Source organism: Lepidochelys kempii, chromosome 4 (assembly GCF_965140285.1).
Source record: "Lepidochelys kempii isolate rLepKem1 chromosome 4, rLepKem1.hap1, whole genome shotgun sequence".
Lineage (NCBI taxonomy): Eukaryota > Metazoa > Chordata > Testudines > Cheloniidae > Lepidochelys > Lepidochelys kempii.
Genome location: NC_136383.1, coordinates 109,330,082 through 109,352,858, shown reverse-complemented (window position 1 = coordinate 109,352,858; position 22,777 = coordinate 109,330,082). Strand labels below are relative to the sequence as shown.

Sequence of the window (22,777 nt, the reverse complement as noted above, 5' to 3'; positions counted from 1 at the left end):
CACAACTAAAACCACATTTATTTGAAGTTGAAGTGTCAGCTATCCTTTTTTTATGCTTCTGTGCTTATTGTTTTTTGTGAGAATTAAAAGCAGAAGTGCTGAAATACCATGTATGAACCTATTTTGGTAATTCAATACAAAACCTGACTCTGCTTTCCTTGTAAACATATATTGAAGTCAGTGGGAAATTTGGATCACATGAATTGTAGGATCAGAGCTCCTATTTCATAGATCAAGAGTTGTGATGGGTCAGAACTGTTTGCGTTTCTTTCCCCAAATTGAATTTCCACACTTCACTTATCGCTGTGCTAAATTCTGCCCTTCCCACTTTCTCAACGTCTTCCTTCCAAATTCTCCCCAATGTCTTCTGAATGATGCCACGTGAATGTGAAATGTTTTTTAGCCTGTAAAAGTTTGACTGACTTCTCATGCTTGGTTGACTGGAAATAGCTTTGTTTTTAACTTCAGAATTAAGTATCTAGAACTGAACCAAAACTACTGCTTTGGCACTGTTTGTTTCAAAACCAGTTTTATTCAGCAAATTTGCACTTAGGCACTTTGGTCCTGGAAACACTTTTGCATATGCATAACTTTACTTGCATGAGTAGTTCCATTGAACTTGATGGAACTATTTGCTGAGTGCTACTTCAGCAAGTAGTTCCATCAAGTTCAATGGGACTACTCATGGGAGTAGTTGTCCACATGCATTCTTTACAGGATTGGAGCCTTAAACTGTGTTTGGAGCATACACAGTAAGTGAATTAAAGTATGCTGACAAATTTGAAAGGGTTCAGGAAGGAGCAACAAGAATGATTGTCTGGAAAAACCTGTATTACAGTGAGAACTGAAGGTGAATTTAGTTAATTCAAGAAGATTTAGATGTACCTTACAGCAGTCATAACTTCCTAAAGATTTAGAATCTTCTTTTGTGCAAGCACCACTCAACATCTTTTTCAGTCTACTGGTGTCTAGTGACTTACATAATCTTAATGCTAATACCATAAAACAGAGCCTCAGCTAACACCATGCAGGTGTGCAAGTGTAACCTGGGATGAATAAATTGTGAGTCTTTGTAAATTGCAATATAAGGACTAATGCTTGCGAACAAATAGGCTTACCAGTTTGTGTGTCTGGCTTTGCCTATGGCTTTTTTCTTAAATTGTCTTGGACTTCATATATGAATTATTTGACTACCTGATTTGAGGGCTGCTATTGCTCTGTAATCGCAAAAATTATCTTAATTGTGAATCTAAATATATATAGTATAGTAAATCTCTCTATTTATATATATAATGTCATGGTTAAGTTGTAGTTGGCAGTGGATTACCTCCGGCCGTACTACTCTGGGTTTTTAACTTGTCATTTTATAGACTAAGCTGGGTTGATGTTAGTAGCTGAGTGAGACCTCATATGAAGAGATCTCTTCCAGATTCCAGCTACTGTTTTTCCTCCTATATAGTACATGGTGGTTCTTCAGGTCCCTCCACCATGCCAAATGTTCCCATTTACTTTCATAGTCTTATAAGAAACACAATTGTATTCAAAACTATTTAGTGCAAAGTGTAAGTTGATTTTAATTACATGGACGTCAAGAAAGTAAGGTTTCCATGGCAGCCTTATCTCTGCTCCTTTGCCAAGTTGCATTGTGTGGATCTTTAATTACATAACTTGTATGCAGTGATGCATACGTGTGCAATGTATATAATGTGCATTTGGATAATCTTGTTGGCCACAACATGTTTGTATCAACTGCTCCACACTATAGAGATGGCGGAAAAACAGTACCTTTCTGTACTGATTTTTGTTCATATGGTATAGAGTCCCAACTTGGTGATTAAGCTAGACTCCTTAAATTGAAAATAGTCTTTCATAAAATGAAAGGCAAGGTACCATGGGCTGATTACATTTTCTGGTAAAAGTTGAGTAAAAGTTACTTCTGGACCATGTCTCCACTAGTGGACCAAGATTTACATACCTCTTCTGTGCTTTGTTTTCAGTTTGTTATAGCATAGGCATGTTGGTACAAAACATTTGCATTTGATTGCTGTTGCCTTAGTTATAACCTAACTTTTTATTTTTTCTCTCAAAAGGCGTCTAAACAGAAATAATCTTCAGTTGCTTTCTGAGTTGCTGTTTCTGGGGACTCCAAAACTATACAGGCTGTAAGTAGTCAAAATGCATTATTAATTTTGGAAACCTTGCAAGTCCTACATAATGTAGTTTACTTTTATATTTTTATCTATGAGTGGTGGGTGTGTATAGGTGGTATCTTATCTGTCCTTTTCTGAAGTGTGCTGCTTTTTTTACCTTGTCAAGAACAATGTAAGTTATTTCAATTTATTATTTTCTTTGATTACTCTCAGTTGTCAACTGCAGTGTGTGTTTTCATTTTCTATCTCTGATACACAAACTCTGATCTGTCTTTCTCTCTCTCTCTCACACACCCCCCCTTCTAAAAATTTAAATGAGCTTTTGGTGGAAGAATAGGCTGGCTTTTTCCCTAATTTTTTCTTTTTTTTGTCTTTCAACAAAGCACAAAAAAGCCAAAAGTAATGGCTTTAGAAGTGTTGGCCCGGTGATATTACACAAAGGCTGTTCATAATTTTTGTTTCTGGAATATTGTTCTGTATTTATATAAGGCATGTCTTGGACTAAAAACCAGTCCTTTTACTACAGTATATCTGTGTTGCCATCTTACATACCTGTTGCTACACTGGTAACCTACTGTTCTGACAGATTACTAAAATGAAAAGTACAAAATGGTAACCTTTTTAGTTACACTGCACTTTATAAAGCTGCTATTAGTGTTGCTTTTGATTCTATTGTATGGTTATTAATTTAAATTGGAATGTTTCAGCCAATGATGTTCTGGAATCTAGTTTTTCTTTACAATATGAATGTCAAGTAGACTTAAGTTATTTATCTAACACAAAGCAGTCTCTACTGATATATTTTAATAAAATTTCAAGGTAACTTTAATTGCTTTAATCATAGTAGGTAGGACAGAAGAGAACACAGCATGACACTTTAACAGCAAGCTCTGAAAACACAGCACATAATTTGAAGCTTGTTTCAAAGACACATTTTTGATATTTCATTGTAGGCTTCGCATAAGACTGTTCTGCTGGAATTGTTATAGGTTAAATGGACAAAATAGTTTGACAAACTAACATATTCAATTCCTCAGTAAGCAATCAGTAGTCAGGAGGATATATTTTCCTGATTATTCCCTTGTGTGGTTGGAAAATGAGGGAAGATAGGATAGCTATCTGATCAAATTCACTCCAGTTCACAATATTCTTGAAGCTGAAGTTGTTCAGGTAAATTTTCATAATGAAGGTTTCACTTTTGGAAGTTGACTTCTGTTCTAATTTCCTTAAATGATTCATTTGGCTTCCTTTCTAATATGAAATAAGAGTCTTAAAATGGCTAAATTGTACCACATGCATATTATCATATACTTGTCTACTATCTGCCTTTGCTTTTGATGTAAGTTTTTGAATCAAAAGCTTTTTCTGTAAATAAAACACTTGGATTACTAGACAGCAGTATGCTAAGGGGTTCTGCTCTGGCAAATTCCTTCCTTTATCTAACAAAATTAAGTACACACCTCTCAAATATTACAGTATGTGTGCAGTATATATTACAAGTTAGTAATTCAACCATTTTAAAAAAAAATCCCGAGCAAACATGGAAACATTAAACCTGAAATTTTGTACTTCCATATCAGGAAGGGTAAGAGGTAAGGATGTTCTATTTTATTCCACTTTTAGGTTAGTGTTTGTTCAATCTTATTCCATTTAAAATAGCAATGAGATAATTTACAGATTAAAATGGATGTACATTTTAAGGTATACTCAAATTTGAATAAACTTGATAGAATAAGTTTAAAAAATATATATTGGATATAGGACACACATACACATAGTTAAATCTGGTGGAAAGTAAGAGATGGTTGGCTTAACAGTATTAAATTTCTTCTGCCCCAGGGTTATTGTTGATCAGACCATGAAAGTGAATGTCTGGTTATAACATATGCATGTTTTAAAAATACACTAACTGTACTGAAATATATAGTTTAGCTGTATGCTTAATTAAGTCAGAACAGCAAAAGTAGGCATTTGTTTGGGAATGATGTATGTTGGTGGTTCATGATCAGGAGGCTTTGGATTTTATATAGCTTGTCCACCATGCCAGGAATGAGTTGTGTATATTTTTTTTGTTTTGTTCTTGTTTAAACTTCGTGTGTATATGTAGGAACTCTTTCATAAATTTATACATACAGAGCTATAGTCTCTTTGAAAAAAGGAGAATCAAAGTTGTCTATGGACACTCGTATACCAAAAAGTGTTACATATTTAATTTTCCCAATTTTTTTTAAAAAAAGCCTTAACATGCTAGTGTGTGTACTGTGTTTCTCAGTATGCTGTTCAGCTTCTTGAATGATAATTACCATTTGGCCCTTGGCTGTAAATGAGATGCCAGGTGAAGAAGCACATATGCTTGTTGTGTAGCCTAAATGCCATATAAAAGAGCGAGGGTACACTGTATATGAATTATGATTAGACATGGTTGGTTGCCGCCAGCGGCCGGTTATGCTTTCCCTTTGCTGTCTGCTCCAATTTCTCTTTGGACGGGTTGAGAGAGCACTGCATGTTCAGGTCAAGATGTTTGCTCAGAAATATAGTACAGTTGCAGCTGTGTTTGTTGGAGTAGGAGACTAGTTTAAATAGCATTACCATTTATCCAGTCCATTAACAGAACTCTGTAAAATAATACCAACTCTGCATAAACTACAGGACAGTGTAATAAAATTACAAGCACTTGTTGACAGACGGGAAGTGTAAGTAAAAGAAAGTGATAGGTTGAGAATTTAAAAGAGACAGTACATAATTTTGTCTGCCTGAATATTCTCTATTTTGGAAATCTAGTTTGTATTTTTCAGATAGTTAATGCTGCAGGAAAATAATCTTACAAGAAAACTCCTAAAGCTAGGAAATATTTTACTTTACAGTATGGCTTAAACTATTTTAACCTATTTAGAATTGAACTGGAAAGATGGTTTGGCATAAAAATTCCATTTGGGCCCTACTAATGGTTTTTTAAAGATAATTATAAAACCTTGTGGGTATATTGAGAATAATTTTGTATAATTTCTTAGTTACTTGATTTTTCAAGAAGAGCTTGAATTCTTTTCTTGTAGAATAAGGATTTTGACAAAATAGTAGTGTATAGATACCATTAGTGTGGGGCCTGTTGGATAATATTTAAACTTTTTTGTATGAAGCCATTGTTCAAAAAGCATTTTTCATCGCAAGAACAGCCTGCATTGTTTAACAACCCATATGACTACTGACACTGACTTGTCTAGCGTCAGCAATAGTATCTTTAAAATAAAGAACTATTACGGACTAGTGGGTTTATCTGAGGCAAATAGTATTTGACTACTTAATTTGGCTTGTTAGATCACAGTTCATTGCATTGCCATTTGCTGCAGGATACCAAGAGCCATGTCACAAGCTCTTTGAGAGTTTGGCTGTAAAAGATACCTTTTTAGGTGGTAGCATGAACGTGATACAGACTTCTGTGCACAAAACCTGTACATTTTGATTTCAACAATTTAGAAGTTGGGATGAGGGAGTGCCTCATGCTTGAGCTGACATTTCAGAAATATTTGTTCAGTCATTATAGCTCAATTTAAACAACCTTTGGAGGGGATAGTTTAAACTTAATCTAGGTACCAAGACTTTTGGTCCACTATACACCTTTCATTTTTACCACTAGTATAGTTGAAAAGAAGTATATGTGGAAGAAGACATTTCACATATTTAAAGGAAAAAGTCTTGGTGTAATCTGACTATAAGAAACACCTAGTTTAGTGATGTCCGCTTAGTGGTTTAAAATCCTTGTAGCTAAGCATAAAAGCAGAAAACTGCATGGGGAGCCCTTGCAAAAAATTCCTCCTCCTGAATTAATTTCTGCCAGCTATGATTAAAGTGTATGGTACTAGATGTGTCAGACACCATAGTTCTCTGCTTCATTTTACTCTTGGCCTCCTTGGCCCCTGCCACAATAAATCCAACAATGTTATGCAGGAATTGCAGGTTACAGTTGCTACGGTTACCGTTGTCTGGTCAGATCGACATCATTACTCATCTAGCGAGCTGCCATGATAGCTACCGCTGATTTCCTTTGCTGGGAACACCGAAGATGTTTGACGCAAAGAGGATGAAAGTTCTTCAGATTGCTGTCATATCTCTTTGTAACTGCTCTGAGAGCACCTACTTTTAGCATCATTGAAGTTGGTACCTCTTTAGCTGTCACAAGTTAACATGCTTTGTTTTCTATTTTAAAAGTAGAACCAGTCAGAGGTGAGAATGAAAAAGATGGTGCTTTTAAGGGGCTTGAAGAAAAACTTCTAATTTTCAATGTTTTTTTTTAAGCTCTTCTGTTTCATTACCACTAGTATAATTGTATAGCGTACTTAAATGCACAGTTCTGCCTGTATTCCTTCTAAATATTCAAAGCAAGGATTTATTAATAATTTGGTAGATAAAAGGTTTTATCTATAATATCTAATAATCCCTTTTGACAAAGCAAAGGGAATTCTCTCATGAAAACTCCTAGAGATGCCAAGCCTCCTTATACTAAAGCTTCTGACTACTTGTATTCCAAGTGGAAACAGGTGGTTTGGCGTTTAAAAATCCAATGTACAAAAAGAATGCATTCCCAATTGTAGTAGGAAATATTATTGAATGGTTCTCTTCTTCGAAGTAGCTTGTTAGATGAGTTGCTACTGAACAAAAGCAGTAATTGGCAGGTTTCAGCTGTTACGTATATGCTGTAATACTTTTAGTAAGGATTATACCTTTCAGTACAAATGTGGTGCACGTGCAACAATCCGTTTCAAAGAGGTATTGATATCCGAAAATGATACAATATTATAACCTTTACCTAGATGAAATCCAAGTTTAGTTTATGTTCTTCTAGTTGGCACAAGTGCTTTCTCAAGCATTAGTGAGATCACTTTAGTTTTTTATAGCTTGTTCCTATGCATTTAAGCAACTGAGAAATGCTAATAAATTCCTTCAAAATTTACTTCAATCTTCTTTTTTTGAAGGTAAATGGAAACAAATAAATATTTATGCTTCCATAATGCTAATGTTATTTTTTAGCTTTTTAAACCTCAGATTTGGAAAGCTAGAATCTTGGGTTTTTTCTTCCTCTCTTCTCCCCCTCCATGTTTAAATCACTTCAAATATAAATACTTTTATTTATAAAAGTTAGATAAGAATTGGCACTAATAGTCCAATGATTTCAGTTTTTTAAATTATTCTAAACCACAGGGAAGACTAATTTTCTTCGCTAAATATTTATTTTGCAAAGCATTTGAAATAAACAACTAAAACTGATAAAACTGAAATTTTATACACATTTATGGTCATTTGTAGATAGGCAATCTTGTGATTTATTTTAAATGAATACTTTGTAAATTACAACATCTGCCTAGAGTAACAGTACAGTAAGAGGCTTGTCTTCTTTTTCTGGCAGTGGAAGAACACAATTATCATAACTCTGTGCTAAATCAAGTCACTGACCATAGTATATTAAGGTCTTGTAATTAGAATGCGACCTAAAAATGAGTTGGGCTGACTAAGCTTGTAGGCCCACTGCTAACTAAAACTCACAAAGGTTATTTTTGTTGTAATACTGACCCACAGCTACCAAAATGAGCTTACTAATATCCACCTTGATGGGTATTGGAAATAGGCATATTTCAAGCAATAAAGACTATTAATGTACATAGCCAGTTTGTAGGGAATTCCATAATTGAAGTGTGCATTCTCCAAAATAGAATTACCTTGCCATGCAGTAGCAACTTAAGGTCAACTGTGTCAGCTTTTGATGCTTCTATTTTAGCACTTGTTTGTGGGATGAAAGAATCAGAAGGCAGCCTTTTATAAAAGATTGCCAAGACCAGTGTTGTTCCTCCACTGCCCACCCTATACTTCAGACTAGAAATGGGAAATAAATTGTCTTGTATGTATATTTCTCTTCTTGCCCCAATGCTTAGTTCAGCATGGAACTCTGATTCTAGTTCTGTAGGGCTTTGACATTCAAGAATCAGTCACCCCTTAAAAAGCAGCAAACAAAGAGAGGACATTAGGGCCTGGTTGCAGGACTAAGTTCATGAGTAAGGGATTGCAGGACAGGACTCTTAAATTTCTAGGGATGTTGGAAGTACTACAAAAAGCTTGTTCAGTACATTCTTTCTTGAGTTTGCTCTAGTCTTTCAAAAGTGTGAAAGCAAGAAGCTTACCGGAGCACTTGGTACAAAACTGATATCTGTGTCCTAATGGGGAGAAAGTTATTCACACTGATGTGTATTTTTTGCCCCTCTGTTTATGGCAGGGTTGTGGGGGAACTTGAGTATATTGTGGGTGTACTTCAAAGGTTCATTCCGACTCCAGTAATATTCCCAATTTTAAGTATAGGGGTTAAAACAGAAAATGGTAATAGCTCTAAAATCAGAATGAACTTTTAAGTGTGCTCAGTGTAGTCCAAGATATCTTTATTAAAAAATAAAGTACAGCTCATTTTCAGAACATGAGCAATGGTTTTGCTTTACTTGTATATTGCATCCCTTTCTCTGCCCTTTGAGTGAATGTTCTTGTGTTTGTACAGCACCTAGCATAACATGGTTACTTACAAGAAATGATAGGTGAAAAAATATGGAACTAAATATTAAGAAATCAATTACTTCACAGCTGAACGTAGACTTGTGAAGTTAAAATGTTGGTCAATGCTTTTGCACTTTTCATCTTGAAGCAAATATTTTCTTTCACTTGTGAAATATAGTTTGCCCAACTGCCATGTTGGGTTCTCAGAATTTTAGCTTGAGGTAATTGGGGAAGTGACTTAAGTTGCTTTTTAAATTTACCCCTTACATTCTCTAGTTATAAAAACGTAAGTTTACATTTTTATGCATGTAATACTTCCTTTTGTAGTGGGATGAAACAGCAAGGTGGGTAGACTGTTGGGGCTGTAAACTAACCTCTGGTAATGGACAAATCCATTAAATCCTTATTATCTGAATGAGTAGTCTACATTTTCAGCAGACAAGCGTCTATAGGGACACTTATAAATGTTGATTTTCATTATGGCAGACATTCCAATACAGTTTATAGTCACGCTTTACCTTAATTTGAAAACCACATTAAAAAAAAAAGCAAGCAAACAAAACTATGGCTTAAGGCTATTCTGTAACCTTAATTTGAAAACCATGTTTAAAAATGGCAAGCAAACAAAAATATGGCTTAAGGCCACTCTCCTGGTTTCAACATAAATGCTTCTGATATTTGAAATTTCTTTTAGTATTTGATATTAGCATTTAAATATGCCTATTGAAAAGATAAGTTACATTTAGATCTGCTTAGCAATTATTAGTCATAGCAAATTTTGTATTGCTTTATTTTAAATTGTACTAAATCAGTGGGGAGTTTTACTTAAAAACTGTCCTAATTATCTTAGTCTACTAGAAAGACTGTGTGGGTGTGGTGGAAGTTGTGTGATGGGAAGGTTGCTGTCACAGCAGAATCTGAATATTGGCAGATTAAAAAAGAAAAGTAGTTGAATACAATTTAGAGCAGTGCATTGCAGTTCTTTTTGGGCCATCTCAGCTATAGACAATCTAATGGCAGATTCAGTCACTGGGTTGTTTCTGCAGGGTTACCTTGAAAGATTTACTAAACTATGTTATAGGAAACCTTTCAGGCAGCAGTTAAGTAGGAAACTGAATCTCAGTGAAGGAAGTAATGAAAAGTAAAAAGGCATGTCAGAGGAAATACCATTATTATATGGTACAGACCTGTGGTGTGAAATGTTTTATGAAGAGAACATCTGTAACTCTCAGCTTGCACTAGGTGGACATCGAAGTGTAGCCATGCCATCTTGATTAAAGTGAGAATAAAAGAGGAATAAATCAGGCCAGGGGGAAAATGAAAAAATATTTGAGCTTCACCCCATGATGGTAGGTTTCTTCTGCTGGTAGAAGATTAAAGCTCAAAGTAACTAACTGAATAGCTGAGAAAAGTCCAAAGAAAGCTTGATTGCTTCCCCTCCAACAGTTCCAATTGATTGAAAAAGGCCTAATTTAAAGTTCTGTTTGTTCTGTGTCTTAAACCATCAGAATTTCTTTTAGAACGGGGGGAATGCTCTGGAAGAAAAAGAATCCAAGGATAAAAAGTCATTGCAGGCCAACAATTGTTCCTAATCCTCACAAAATGCTGAAGAAATTAAATTTATTCTTTATTGCTCAAAGTGTTACCTAGGTCACTGGGCGATGGGAAAATTGAACTGGAAGTCGAGTAGGCGCAATCTTTGTTTTGTGTCTAGATACTTAACCTTAGACATGACAAGGCATCTTAGAGTGTTGTGGGAACTTGGTTTAGAGTATTAACACCAGGACTCTTATTACTCTGGATTTATAATAGGCTATGCTGTCAGTAGATGAAAATGTTGTGTTTACGTTTCAGTGTTAAATGATCATTTAATTAACACCTAAAGAAAAAACTTGTGAAATTCTTAGCAGCTCTTATTGATGGTTTCCTTGGAGGTTTTAATATTCAAGTTACACTGTGATTCATAGCTGTACTTGCAGAAGCAAAGACACGTATGAACTTAGTCAAGAAAGACAGACAGTTTAACCCCTGTTGACCCTTCATCCTAAATGTTGATTTATATAGCATTTTAAATGCAGTGCATCTATTTTAAAGGTTCTTTACAATTACATACTTAGCCTTCAAATAAGTTTTTTCTAGTTTGAATTTTTTTATAAAAAGCTCTATGTATATCAGTGTTTTTGCAGAAAATTCTACTATTCTGCATTTAGTAAATTTGCCTTTCATAAAAGTTAAAATTGTTTAAAGCTTTAGTTTTCCCCAACTTATATTATCTAGTTAAAAAGACTAGGTAGAAAAAAGGGGTTTGAAACAGTGTATTTTATTTTGATAGTAGTAGCTACCGTATGTTGAACTACAGGAAATTGGCAAGAGAAATAACATTAGCACAAAAATGTATATTCATTTTAGCCAGCACATAGCAGCTTTCATATGTCCCATTATATTAAAAAATCAAGGCTGTCCAAATGACTTGATTTGTTCTTGCTTCTTAATGCATTTTGCCATAATGTAGATTTAGAAAGCATTTTGAATAACGTTTTTTGCATCCTAGAGCTAAACCTCGATGAAATGTACTGTTACAGAGCAGCTGCTTTTCAACTGGTGTATTTTTAAGACACTTTACACATAGTGAAAACTGAAATTATACTAGACTCAGAGAACATTGCTATAGTTTTAGTGTAGTGTATTTTGGGCTAGCTCATCCTTCCTTTTTGTTCCTTTGTTTAAACCTATCTTTCTAAAATAGTAGAAAATATTAATCCTTTACAAATGTGTTTAATAAAAAAGTCATAGCTTCATTTTCTCAACAGTGACCTAACCGCTATTTTTTTCCTGGGCTTATGCTCGTCTCTTTATATTACTGTAGTGCCCCAGAGCACCAGTCCTCATGGACTAAGACCCCATTGTGCTAGATGCTGTACAAAAAGTCAGCCCCTGTCCAGAAGAGCTTACAATCTAAGGCCTGGTCTATACCTGAAACTTAGGTTGATGTAGCTATGTCACTGTGTGTGATAAATTCATACTCTCAGAGATGTAGTTAAACCAGCCTAAGCCTGGTATAAACACTGTTAGGTTGATGATTTGTTCTTACTGACTTAGCTACTGCCTCTCAAGGGGGTACATTTATTGCAGCAATGGGGGGAAAAAACCCTTCTGGTTGCTGTACCAGGTGTCAGTCACACAGCCGCAGCTATGCTGCTGTAGCACAGTAGTGTAGACAAAGCTATAGTATAAAACAAGAGACAACAGATGGATCTAGACAGGCTGACTGGAGTACAAGGGAATGATGAGACAACATTGGTTGGCATGATAAGACTGAGGGCTCTCAGCACACCAACTGCCTAGCTGTTAAGTTTTGTTATGGACTCCTTTATGAATGCATAGATATATATGTGGACTTGAGAAGCTTAGACTTCTGTTGACAAATGTTAACTATATTTTTCCCTCCAAATAAAAATGATGCAAAATATACAACAGTTAAAACTTACACAGAAGGCTGTTCCAGACAGGTGCACTCTGTCAGTGCTATCAGGGAATAAGATCCTAATAGTATAAAATGATGTATTCACAAGGAAGATCATGTTTTGATATATTGAATTTACATATTTAAATTTAAGTAAAAAATGTGTAACAATCTGTATCTGAATCTTTCTAAAATATTTGCCGATTAAAACTAAAATACTTAGTGTAATCCATCAAAGTCATACAGAGAACTTGACCACTTTTTTCACCTGAGTGCCTGTAAAACATGGATATAATTAATATTTATGTATAATATTATAGAACTCCAGTTATATTGGCACATGAGCCAAGGAATGACTCAGAATAAAAGTGAGGCTCACACAGCACAGAGCTTGATCACTTGTTTTTCTGCAGTGTAATCATGTTAGATACCAAATGTATTGAATTAATGAATTAAATAACACACATGAGGAAATAATTTAAACTTTCCACACACGGGATGGATTTTAGTTGGGACCAGCCTTAATTGTATGGGATTCAAATCTTGGTGTGGAGGTTGATGAAGATTACCTAAATGACCAATAGCAATTAAAAAAAATACTCTGGTCATCTAAAGCCTTAATGCATTTTGCCAAAAAAAAAAAAGGTAAATATGGCATGTGCAGTATTTGATCTCAAAGGACATAGCTAAAATAAGAGATGCAATGGTGAGTAATTAACTGTTGGCTAGATCCTGAAAAGTGCTCCTGAGTAAGGGTATTGCAAGTTTGGTAGTATACTGGGGCATTTTGGAGGGGGAAATATATAATGGCTGGGCTGAGCATTTGTACTGTTGGAAGAAGCCTTTGTTATGTACTTGAACTCTTTCTCCCCACTGCAGCATTTCTGTTGATGTAGGGTAACTTTTTTGGGGAGGGGGGTTCAGTAATTGGTCTGCTACAAGACTCTCAAGGCTAGATCCTATTGGGTTTGATAAGGCCCCTTGTTTGGGAAAAGAGTATAAAATATGGGCAGAATAATGGCTGGTATAGCGAGAGGTGATAGGTGCTCCTGCTAAATCTGTGCCATAATGTAAGAATGAGCAAGCATTTTTTTAATAAAAAAAAAAAAGTTTAAAAGAAATACTTTCTCCTTTTAAAAATGAATGTGGGAAATAATTTGTTGAGAACTAGCACAGTTGAAAAAAGTTAATTATATGAATAAGGAAAACACTGACTGAGTCATCCAGTCCCAGGCAAAATTAGCTAGTTCATAGTAATGGGAAAGACTTCCTTTCTGATCCCTACCTCTTTTCCCCTAGTGATAAATCCATTGAACAATTGGCTGGAAGAATTGTTATTTCTCTGAATTGTCTAGTTTTTCCTGTGTCGAAGCCAGGATACTAGATTAGATTTCGTCCTCTAAATTTCATGAGTGCCAATTGCAAAACTGTCTGGGCACAAAACAAAATAGGGTGTTTTTAATGAAACCTTCTTGAGGGGGAAAAAAAATCAACACCTGGTAAAATCAGTAGATCCCTGGGCTTTTCCCATTCCCTCTACCCTACTCAGAAAGAAACAAACAACAAAGCCATTATTTCTGTAAAAGATGAGCCTTATTTTGTGCCCGTTAGTGTATGTTAACAGACTCAAGCTCTGATGACCACAGGGGATGCAAATTCTGCACTCGAGTGCTTATCACATAATGCAGTGACAACTGAGTGAGGGAGGTAAGTCTTAGCCAAGATTCAAACCACATGTGGCTTCATAGGATCTGTGCCAAGTTAAAATTTCACCTAGAAACAAAAGTTTTCTTCGTGCAACTTATTCAATCAATAAAACAGGCAGCTGCGTGTTGCACCAATTGCAGGTTGCATCTATTCTGGCACACCGGTAAACCACTGTAGTGGTCAGAGGCCTGGATAACCGTAGCAGTCTGCTGCACAGAAGTAGTAATCTCCTTTTCAGAGGTAGAATCCCAGGACAAGGACATCTCTGGGAATCCCAGTAGCATTTTGGGATCCAAAACCATCCCCGTTTATCAATCACTTGGGCACGCTACTCCGTCCATAACTGCAAGATAATTATTCAGCAGTATTAGCAAAATTACAGTTCCATACCAAGATCAAAAGCCAGACTGAACAGAACCAACAGACTCAAAATTCAACTACACGGTCATCTTTTCTCTAAAACCTTATGCTAAATTAAAATCTGCTGGGATATGAATATTTGTACCAAAGCCCAAAACCAGAACTGTTAAGAAAGGATTATGCAAAATGTTGAGTTAAGGTACCATAGGAATTTGTATTGAGTCCAGTGTTCATCAATTATGTTTATAAAGAATGGTCACAAATATGTAAACAGTACATTAATGAAGTTCGTAAAAGATTATCTGGGAAGCATGGCTAGGGGAAAATATATAAAGGGACTTACATCAGAAACCTGGATAAAACTATACTTGAATTGGGGCACAAGTAATTGGGGAAATGAATGATTCATTCGAGGCAAAATCCAGACCAATACTTGATGAGGGAAAAATCTAGCAAGCAATAATACTAAGACTAACTCCAGGTCTACACTACACAGTTTTGTCGTCATAACTATCAGGCAAGTATATAGAAAAAAATTATCCCCTAGCTGCCATAATTATGTTGGCAAATGCCCTCTTCTTCCCTTCCTCTCCCCCCTTCCTTCCCCCCCACAGTGTGTGGAGATCTTGCTATACTGGCAAGAGTCCTTTTGCCAGTATCGTATGTCATTCGGGGAGGTGGTTTAATGATACCAACAAAAAAAACTTATTTTGCCAGCATAAACTGCATCTTCACGGGAGGGGGCTCTACTGGTATAGATATACCAGTATAGCTGTATTGGCAAAGCCTAAGTAGTATAGACTAGATTAATGCAGCTTTGGTTTGCACACATAGCCAGATCAGATCTACTGATTAGAGATAGTGGAGAGTAAATAATTGGGTAGAAATTTTGAAGGATTTAAAATTGTTATATATTCATACCTTGACTAGGCAAAAACTGAGGAGTGGAGAAAATAAGTTTGGAGAAGAATATATATAAACAGAGGTGTAACACTAGGAGTAATACAAGGGAACTAGGCTAATGATAGAAAAAACTTCTTGACAATGCTCTGTTAGCTTGTGGAATAAATTCCCAAGGGGAAGGTAGGTGGTGGAAACACCACCATTTGGTACATTTAAATCCACTCTGGATAAAACACTGTCCCAAAGCAAATCTTGTACTAACAAGGAATTAAATAACCTGTGAGTGTAAACATTGTGGATTCACCAGATTGTCAACCACTAGGAACATTTCTGCTGGTTGGGATTTCCCAGATGCTCTCTTCTCCACTAAAGCTTTTTATGCCACAAACGTAATCCATTATTGGTCTCTCATCCACCTCCTGTACTGGTGTAGGTCCTCTTGATGATAAAGTGATCTGTGAAGATAAATGGAAGGGAGAATGGCCTTTTTCAGTAAGGCAGCTTTTACATTTGACTCATTTATGTACTGTTTATGCCTGATAGTACAGTGAAATTTTTAGCAAATAGAGCAGGCAGGTATTCATTTGGCAATAGTTTTCACACCTGCACTGAGCGTTGGACCTTACAAATGTCTTTAAGTTGCATGGGAAATATTATCCAGAACATTGGAGAGAAGAACTAATGGGGAACAATGCTGCTAGCTGAGTTCTGACCTTGTACCACAATGTATATCTACCACATGTACACAATATCAGAGCAGAGTTTTGGTAATGTTTTACATAGAGGAGTCTGTCGTATAAGCCGCTCCAGTTGAGCATAGTAGAAATTTTTGCATCCTTACCTAGGAGAGACTTTATACTGACACTTCCACTTTATGCAGTTTTCTTTTTTCTTCATAAAAAAATTCACCACTAAGTATGTAGCCATTTTAAGGACTGACAGAAAACAGCTTTAAATATTATATGGCTTGTATGCATTTTCTCAAGTGCTTTCTTCTGAACAAATATAGACTAAAGCACAAAAGAATAATTGCCAGATGTCTTAATAGAAAAGTTCTTAGTTTAGAAAGCATTTGTTGTTGACGTGAAATCATGTCAGTGTGCTGAAACCTAGTCAGTCTGCTGTTCTGCTGAAAAATGTAGGCCCTAAAACAAAATACTATTCAAATAGCTAGAAAAACAGGGTGAGAAATTTTTTTATTGGAACAACTTCTCTTGGTGAGAGAGAGATCCTGCCCATCTTGTTTCTCCAATATCGTGAGACCAACACAGCAAACAATGGAAGATATTAAAATAGATACTTTTATGGGTACACAACTCAGGGGTTCGCATGTCCCTATACCTTTGTATTCATGCAAAACTGATTTATATGTACACATCAGAAACTTGGCACACAAATGCATGTATGCTTTTAAAAGTTTGGACCCAAGCTTTCAATATTTGAGTGGTAATATTTTAACATTAAAATTCTACTGTACAGTCAAATAACATGACATCTGAGGCACAACAGTGAAGAGACACTTTCATTTCAGTAACAAACTTTCTGAATAAAGAAATTTTTTCAAGTCTGTCACCTCCATATTGAATTTGTCTAGGAGAAAACGTGAGATAATTATGTATATCCATTAAAATTGCTTTCTCTCAGTCATGGGTTGGAGAGCTATGTACTTAGATTTGAACACTCTCATTTTGAAGAAAAGCACAGTTGAAGAAATTGTAAAAGGTCTGTTCTCCACTACACAGGCATGCAGAGTTCTTTGTGTACTTAGATGGTTGAGAACTGAACCTGTAAAGTGTGTGTTTTTTTTTTTTTGGTACCATAATCTGATTCTGGCTGTAGATCAACTTATGTTTTGTTAAATGTCTTCAGTGTTTAAACTGTTCCTTTATTCATTTTACTTATACTCTCACAAGCATGTTTCGTGCTGGCTGTCTAATACAAAAGGTGGCTTCCCAGTTAGCTGTTTATGGTCTATATTACATTGAATACAATCGTTTTGATCAACGAAGTCCAATCCGCCTGTGTGTAAACTGTACAGATCTGAGATTCAGAACAGAGAAATGAAAAGCTGTGGGTTTATAGCCTGCACTTAAGTGCACTTATTCTTCTTCAGATCAGGCACTGACCCCCCCCACCCCCCTTTGCTTAAGTGGGTCTGGAAGCCCCTGACACTAAAAATCCACTTGTATGCAGAGGAGTTCTGAGACTGCTTGCTTTAAAAAAATAAGCAAGGAGATGGGGGACTCCAGCAACAAATATAAATACTGATATAGTAGCACAATCCTTTCCCCCTGCCCCTGAGATCTCTAATCTCACTGGTGTGGCACATAAAGCCAATGCGCTCCTCTGGTGGCTGAGTCTGGACTACAGACCCATTGGGGTATGTTGCTGCTCAGCAACTTGGCCTTCAATTTCCCTTGGGACACACACAAGTCCAAGTCCAAAGTTCTCACCAGCACTCTGTCTAGCAGTGTCCTCCGTAGTCCCATTCCCTGGCGCTCACACACGCACCCAGAGCAATGCAGTCCTTCCTTCCACTGATACCCTCTTCTGTTCCCCACCCCCCAGCAGCCAAGATAGTGCACCCACCCTCTGGCACCTCTGCATTGTCATGTAATCTTTTGGCTTCTTGCCCCCTAGGCTTTTGATCCTCCAGAACTTGGCTCCTCATACTAAGGGCATGGCTACACTGGAAACTTCAAAGCACTGTCATGGAGCGCTCCCGTGGCAGCGCTTTGAAGTGCAAGTGTGAGCATGGCTCCCAGCACTCAGAACCTGTTTACACTAGCCCTTTAAAGCGCTCTGGCTTACTGCGCTCAGGGGGGTCATTTTTCACACCTCTGAGCCAGCAAGTTAGAGCGCTATAAAAGGTAAGTGTAGCCAAGACCATAGGTGGCTTATTACAGAGGGTATAGTTAAAATACTAGGCTCTGGTACAATCTTTCCCCTGTGGGGTTTACCACACTGAGTCAGGCAGAGAAGGGCTAACTCCCTTCAAAGGTGGAAGGCTTAGGCCTCAGCCTACAAAGAGGAAATAAAATCCCTTCCTGGACTCACTAAGGCAGGTATTTTAAATAGAAGGGGTATTCTAGTAGTTGCAGGATCCCTTGGAGGGAAAAAGGCATTTTTAATTTTCCCTCCACCCAGACGAAGAAACATGACTGAGAAACTGAATGCTTTATCCCTGCAAGGGGGCTCTAGTATTCACCAGAAACTCAAGTGTTTATTTTCCGCCTTCATTTTGGTGACCCATGGCTGATGTGCTTGCCAAGGTCTGCCTGGGAACTCTTTCCCCTTTGAATCAAACTGAGGAAAACCATCATCCCTATTTTTGTGTAAGCTGGTTGTGAGTGGAGACACTGCATGCAGAAAGGCATGCGCAGTAAAAAGAGTGTTTTGTTCAACTGAATAATTAAAACAAACTTGGGAAATGTTTCAGTTTAAAGTGGGTGTGTTAAAAGAAAAAAGATTGAGAATGTTCTGAATTTGGTTAGTTTCTTACCAAACGGAGGGAGACCTTGTAGAACCAAAAATCAAACTATAATTGGTATAATTTTGTCTTATCCTATATTACATTGTGTTTTGGGCAGTTTCAGCAGCAATGCTTTAATGATTCTGTAGTGTTGCATTAGGTAACTCTCCAGATATGTGGGTTTTTTGAACGTTTTGGAAATATGATTAACTCCAGTTAATGTTTCTATGAATGATGGATTGCAAATGTTTTGGCTGATTTGTTTTGAAGCATGCATGATTAGTTTGATTTTTGGTTGAAGATTAGAGATGGAAGTCTGTAGAGGTTGACTTCACAATGTGTGAACTGTGAAGGAAAAATATGTAAATATCCATTTGCACTAAAGTTCTATGCATAATTGATACTGTGAAATAAAGTCTAGTTAGTGTTTGAACACATGGGAATTTCTTAAAATACACTGTGCCATGAAGGGAAAATGTGATAGTGACTTGATGATGATGAGTGTTTGCTGTTACAGGTCCAGTGAGATACAAGTGCCAACAACCCAGTCTCCACACTAAAAGCCAAATTGTAATGAAGGAATTTGGCAGCTTTGATGCCTTTATGTGGATATATTACCATGGCTATGAAGATAAATAGTTCCATAGTGGAAACACTAACAAATATTTAGTCACTTCCAAGCAGATTAAAAATGAATAAGTGGCACACTTTAAAAAAAACCCACAAGATAATTAGGAAATAGTAACAAAACTCTAGTATACCAGATTCAATTTAAGTCACATCCTAAGAATATGTTTCCCTCTATGCAGTAGATATTGTGGTGGAAAGGAAGTGAATTGTTCCTTTTGTACTTGGGAATGAACTTTCATTCTTTATCATGTCAATAGAAACTGTAGCTTAAACTGACTTGTACACAAGGCTTTTTGAACTGCAATCACAGTGATGAGATACTATTTAAAGAAATTAAATCAGTTTTGGTGCATGTCCCATAGCCATTTCCATAGGCTGGATGTGCATTTTAAAGTCTTGTATATGTGTACAGCCTCTTTGATAAAAATCTTAACATACTGATTTCCCCTTCCAGTGTAAGTAGCTGTTGCAAATTTTCTGTAGAGCTTTGTGGACAATAGGCTATTCTTCAGCACCAACTAGCAGAAAGATGAATCTTAAGATTTCAGATGTATTCTCAAGGGAAGGCTCTACCTTGTATATGTTTTGGTGCCAAAACATATACATATGCCAGCACTTCCTTAGCTCTGGATACGAACTTAGTCAAACTTTTTAAAAAATTGACTAATATTTTACCACAGCAAGTGTCTGTATCCTTGTAAGTAGCAGAACTGGCTGTCTTTTAGATCAATTTATAGGAACTTCTCAGAAACCAGATATTAAGGTAAGGGAAAATACTTCATTGCAGGAGAGTCCTTACTTTCATGTGCTGTTTCCTGTTTGTCATCCCTTTAGCCTCTGTTTGTTGAGATGAACAACTACTGAGTTGTTTGATTAATGAATCAGCAATGCATATGTGACAACCAGAGAGTGTAAAGAACTGCTTTGGCTCCAGTCTTTTGATATGCTATCTACCTTCTTTCCTGGACTAGATGCCCTGGATAGATCTGGGTCTGCCCAGGGTGGCTTCCCACCGTTTTTGTACTAATATCTGTGGTGAGCATTGGCCACGAGGAGTTGGCAGGCTTGCTGCTGCCAACAGGTTATCTGGAGGGATCCTTCTGCCAGAGGTGAGTTGCCCTTACTGTTTGGGGAGGGAAATGAAGTCTCTGATTCAACTGGTTTCAGAGTAGCAGCCGTGTTAGTCTTTATTTGCAAAAAGAAAAGGAGTACTTGTGGCACCTTAGAGACTAACAAATTTATTTAAGCATAAGCTTTTGTGAGCTACAGCTCACTTCATCAGATGCATTCAGTGGAAAATACAGTGGGGAGATTTATATACATAGAGAACATGAAACAATGGGTGTTACCGTACACGCTGCTGGTAATAGCTCACTTTCAGTGATCACTCTGGTTACAGGGTATATGGTAACACTCATTGTTTCATGTTCTTTATGTATATAAATCTCCCCACTGTATTTTACACTGAATGCATCCGATGAAGTGAGCTGTAGCTCACGAAAGCTTATGTTCAAATAAATTTGTTAGTCTCTAAGGTGCCAGAAGTACTCCTTTCCTTTTTCTGATTCAACTGTGGCACAAATAAGTGGTACATGATCCTGGAATGAAATCTGAACTGTAGAATTGGTTCAGCTGTGAGGGTATCAGACCTATCGTCCTGAAAACTGAAAGGACCACATGGTTAGAATCTCAGTGGTATGATAAAACTAGGTTTTACTCTTTCCCCCTTCTTTCACTTTATAGGTCACTGTCATAAATATAAAGGGAAGGGTAAACCCCTTTGAAATCCCTCCTGGCCAGGGGAAAGCTCCTCTCACCTATAAAGGGTTAAGAAGCTAAAGGTAACCTCGCTGGCACCTGACCAAAATGACCAATGAGGAGACAAGATACTTTCAAAAACTGGGAAGAGGGAGAGAAACAAAGGGTCTGGGTCTGTCTGTATGCTGCTTTGGCCGGGGATAGACCAGGAATGGAGTCTTAGAACTTTTAGTAAGTAATCTAGCTAGGTATGTGTTAGATTATGATTTCTTTAAATGGCTGAGAAAAGAATTGTGCTGAATAGAATAACTATTTCTGTCTGTGTATCTTTTTTGTAACTTAAGGTTTTGCCTAGAGGGGTTCTCTATGTTTTTGAATCTAATTACCCTGTAAGATATCTACCATCCTGATTTTACAGGGGGGATTTCTTTATTTCTATTTACTTCTATTTTTTATTAAAAGTCTTCTTGTAAAACACTGAATGCTTTTTCATTGTTCTCAGATCCAAGGGTCTGGGTCTGTAGTCACCTAGGCAAATTGGAGAGGCTTTTTACCAAACCTTGTCCAGGAAGTGGGGTGCAAGGTTTTGGGAAGTATTTTGGGGGGAAGGACGCGTCCAAACATCTCTTCCCCAGTAACCAGTATTAGTTTGGTGGTGGTAGCGGCCAGTCCAAGGACAACGGGTGTAATATTTTGTACCTTGGGGAAGTTTTGACCTAAGCTGGTAAAGATAAGCTTAGGAGGTTTTTCATGCAGGTCCCCACATCTGTACCCTAGAGTTCAGAGTGGGGGAGGAACCTTGACAGTCACTGAACGGTGTGTAATCATACAATCGCAGAAGTATAGGGCTGGAAGGGACCTTGACAGGTCAGTTAGTCCACCTCCCCACCCCCACTCTGAGACAGGACCAAGTACACCTAGACCATCTCTGACATCTTCTTAAAAACCTCCAATGATGGGATTCCATAAGCTATATTATAACATAACCTATTTAAAGTCTATTAATCAGGTCCCCCCTGTTTTTTCCCCCTCAAGACTAAACATGCTCCGTTTTTTTAACCTTTCCTCATAGGTCAGGTTTTCTAGACCTTTTATCATTTTTTCGTTCTCTCGACTCTCTCCAGTTTGTCCATCTGTTTCTTAAAGTGTGGCACCCAAAACTGCACATAGCAGTGCTGAGCAGAGCAGAACAATTATCTCCCTCAGCTTACCTATAACACTCCAGTTAATACACGCCAGAATATTTGCTGTTTTTGCAACTGCATCACATTGACTTATATTCACTTTGTGATCTGCTATAACCTCAAGTTTCAGAGTAACAGCCGTGTTAGTCTGTATTCGCAAAAAGAAAAGGAGTACTTGTGGCACCTTAGGGACTAACCAATTTATTTGAGCATGAGCTTTCGTGAGCTACAGCTCACTTCATCGGATGCATACCGTGGAAACTGCAGAAGACATTATATACACACAGAGACCATGAAACAATACCTCCTCCCACCCCACTGTCCTGCTGGTAATAGCTTATCTAAAGTGATCATCAAGTTGGGCCATTTCCAGCACAAATCCAGGTTTTCTCACCCTCCGCTCCCCCCCACACAAACTCACTCTCCTGCTGGCAATAGCTCATCCAAACTGACCACTCTCCAAGTTTAAATCCAAGTTTAACCAGAACGTCTCGGGGGGAACCTATCCTTGCAACAAAGCCTGTTGCCAACTGTGCCCACATATCTATTCAGGGGACACCATCACAGGGCCTAATAACATCAGCCACGCTATCAGAGGCTTGTTCACCTGCACATCCAC

General features: G+C 37.2%; 1 protein-coding gene across 13 annotated transcripts in view; it reads left to right on the top strand.

The window, feature by feature from the left end:
- SLIT2 (slit guidance ligand 2) overlaps nt 1-22,777 on the top strand; it is a 424,023-nt gene that overhangs the window by 20,542 nt on the left and 380,704 nt on the right. For all 13 annotated transcript variants that reach the window (XM_073342401.1, XM_073342399.1, XM_073342407.2 and 10 more), the window contains exon 4: nt 2,091-2,162. In XM_073342401.1, coding sequence (XP_073198502.1) covers nt 2,091-2,162 — 72 coding nt within the window. The remainder of the gene's footprint in view (nt 1-2,090; nt 2,163-22,777) is intronic.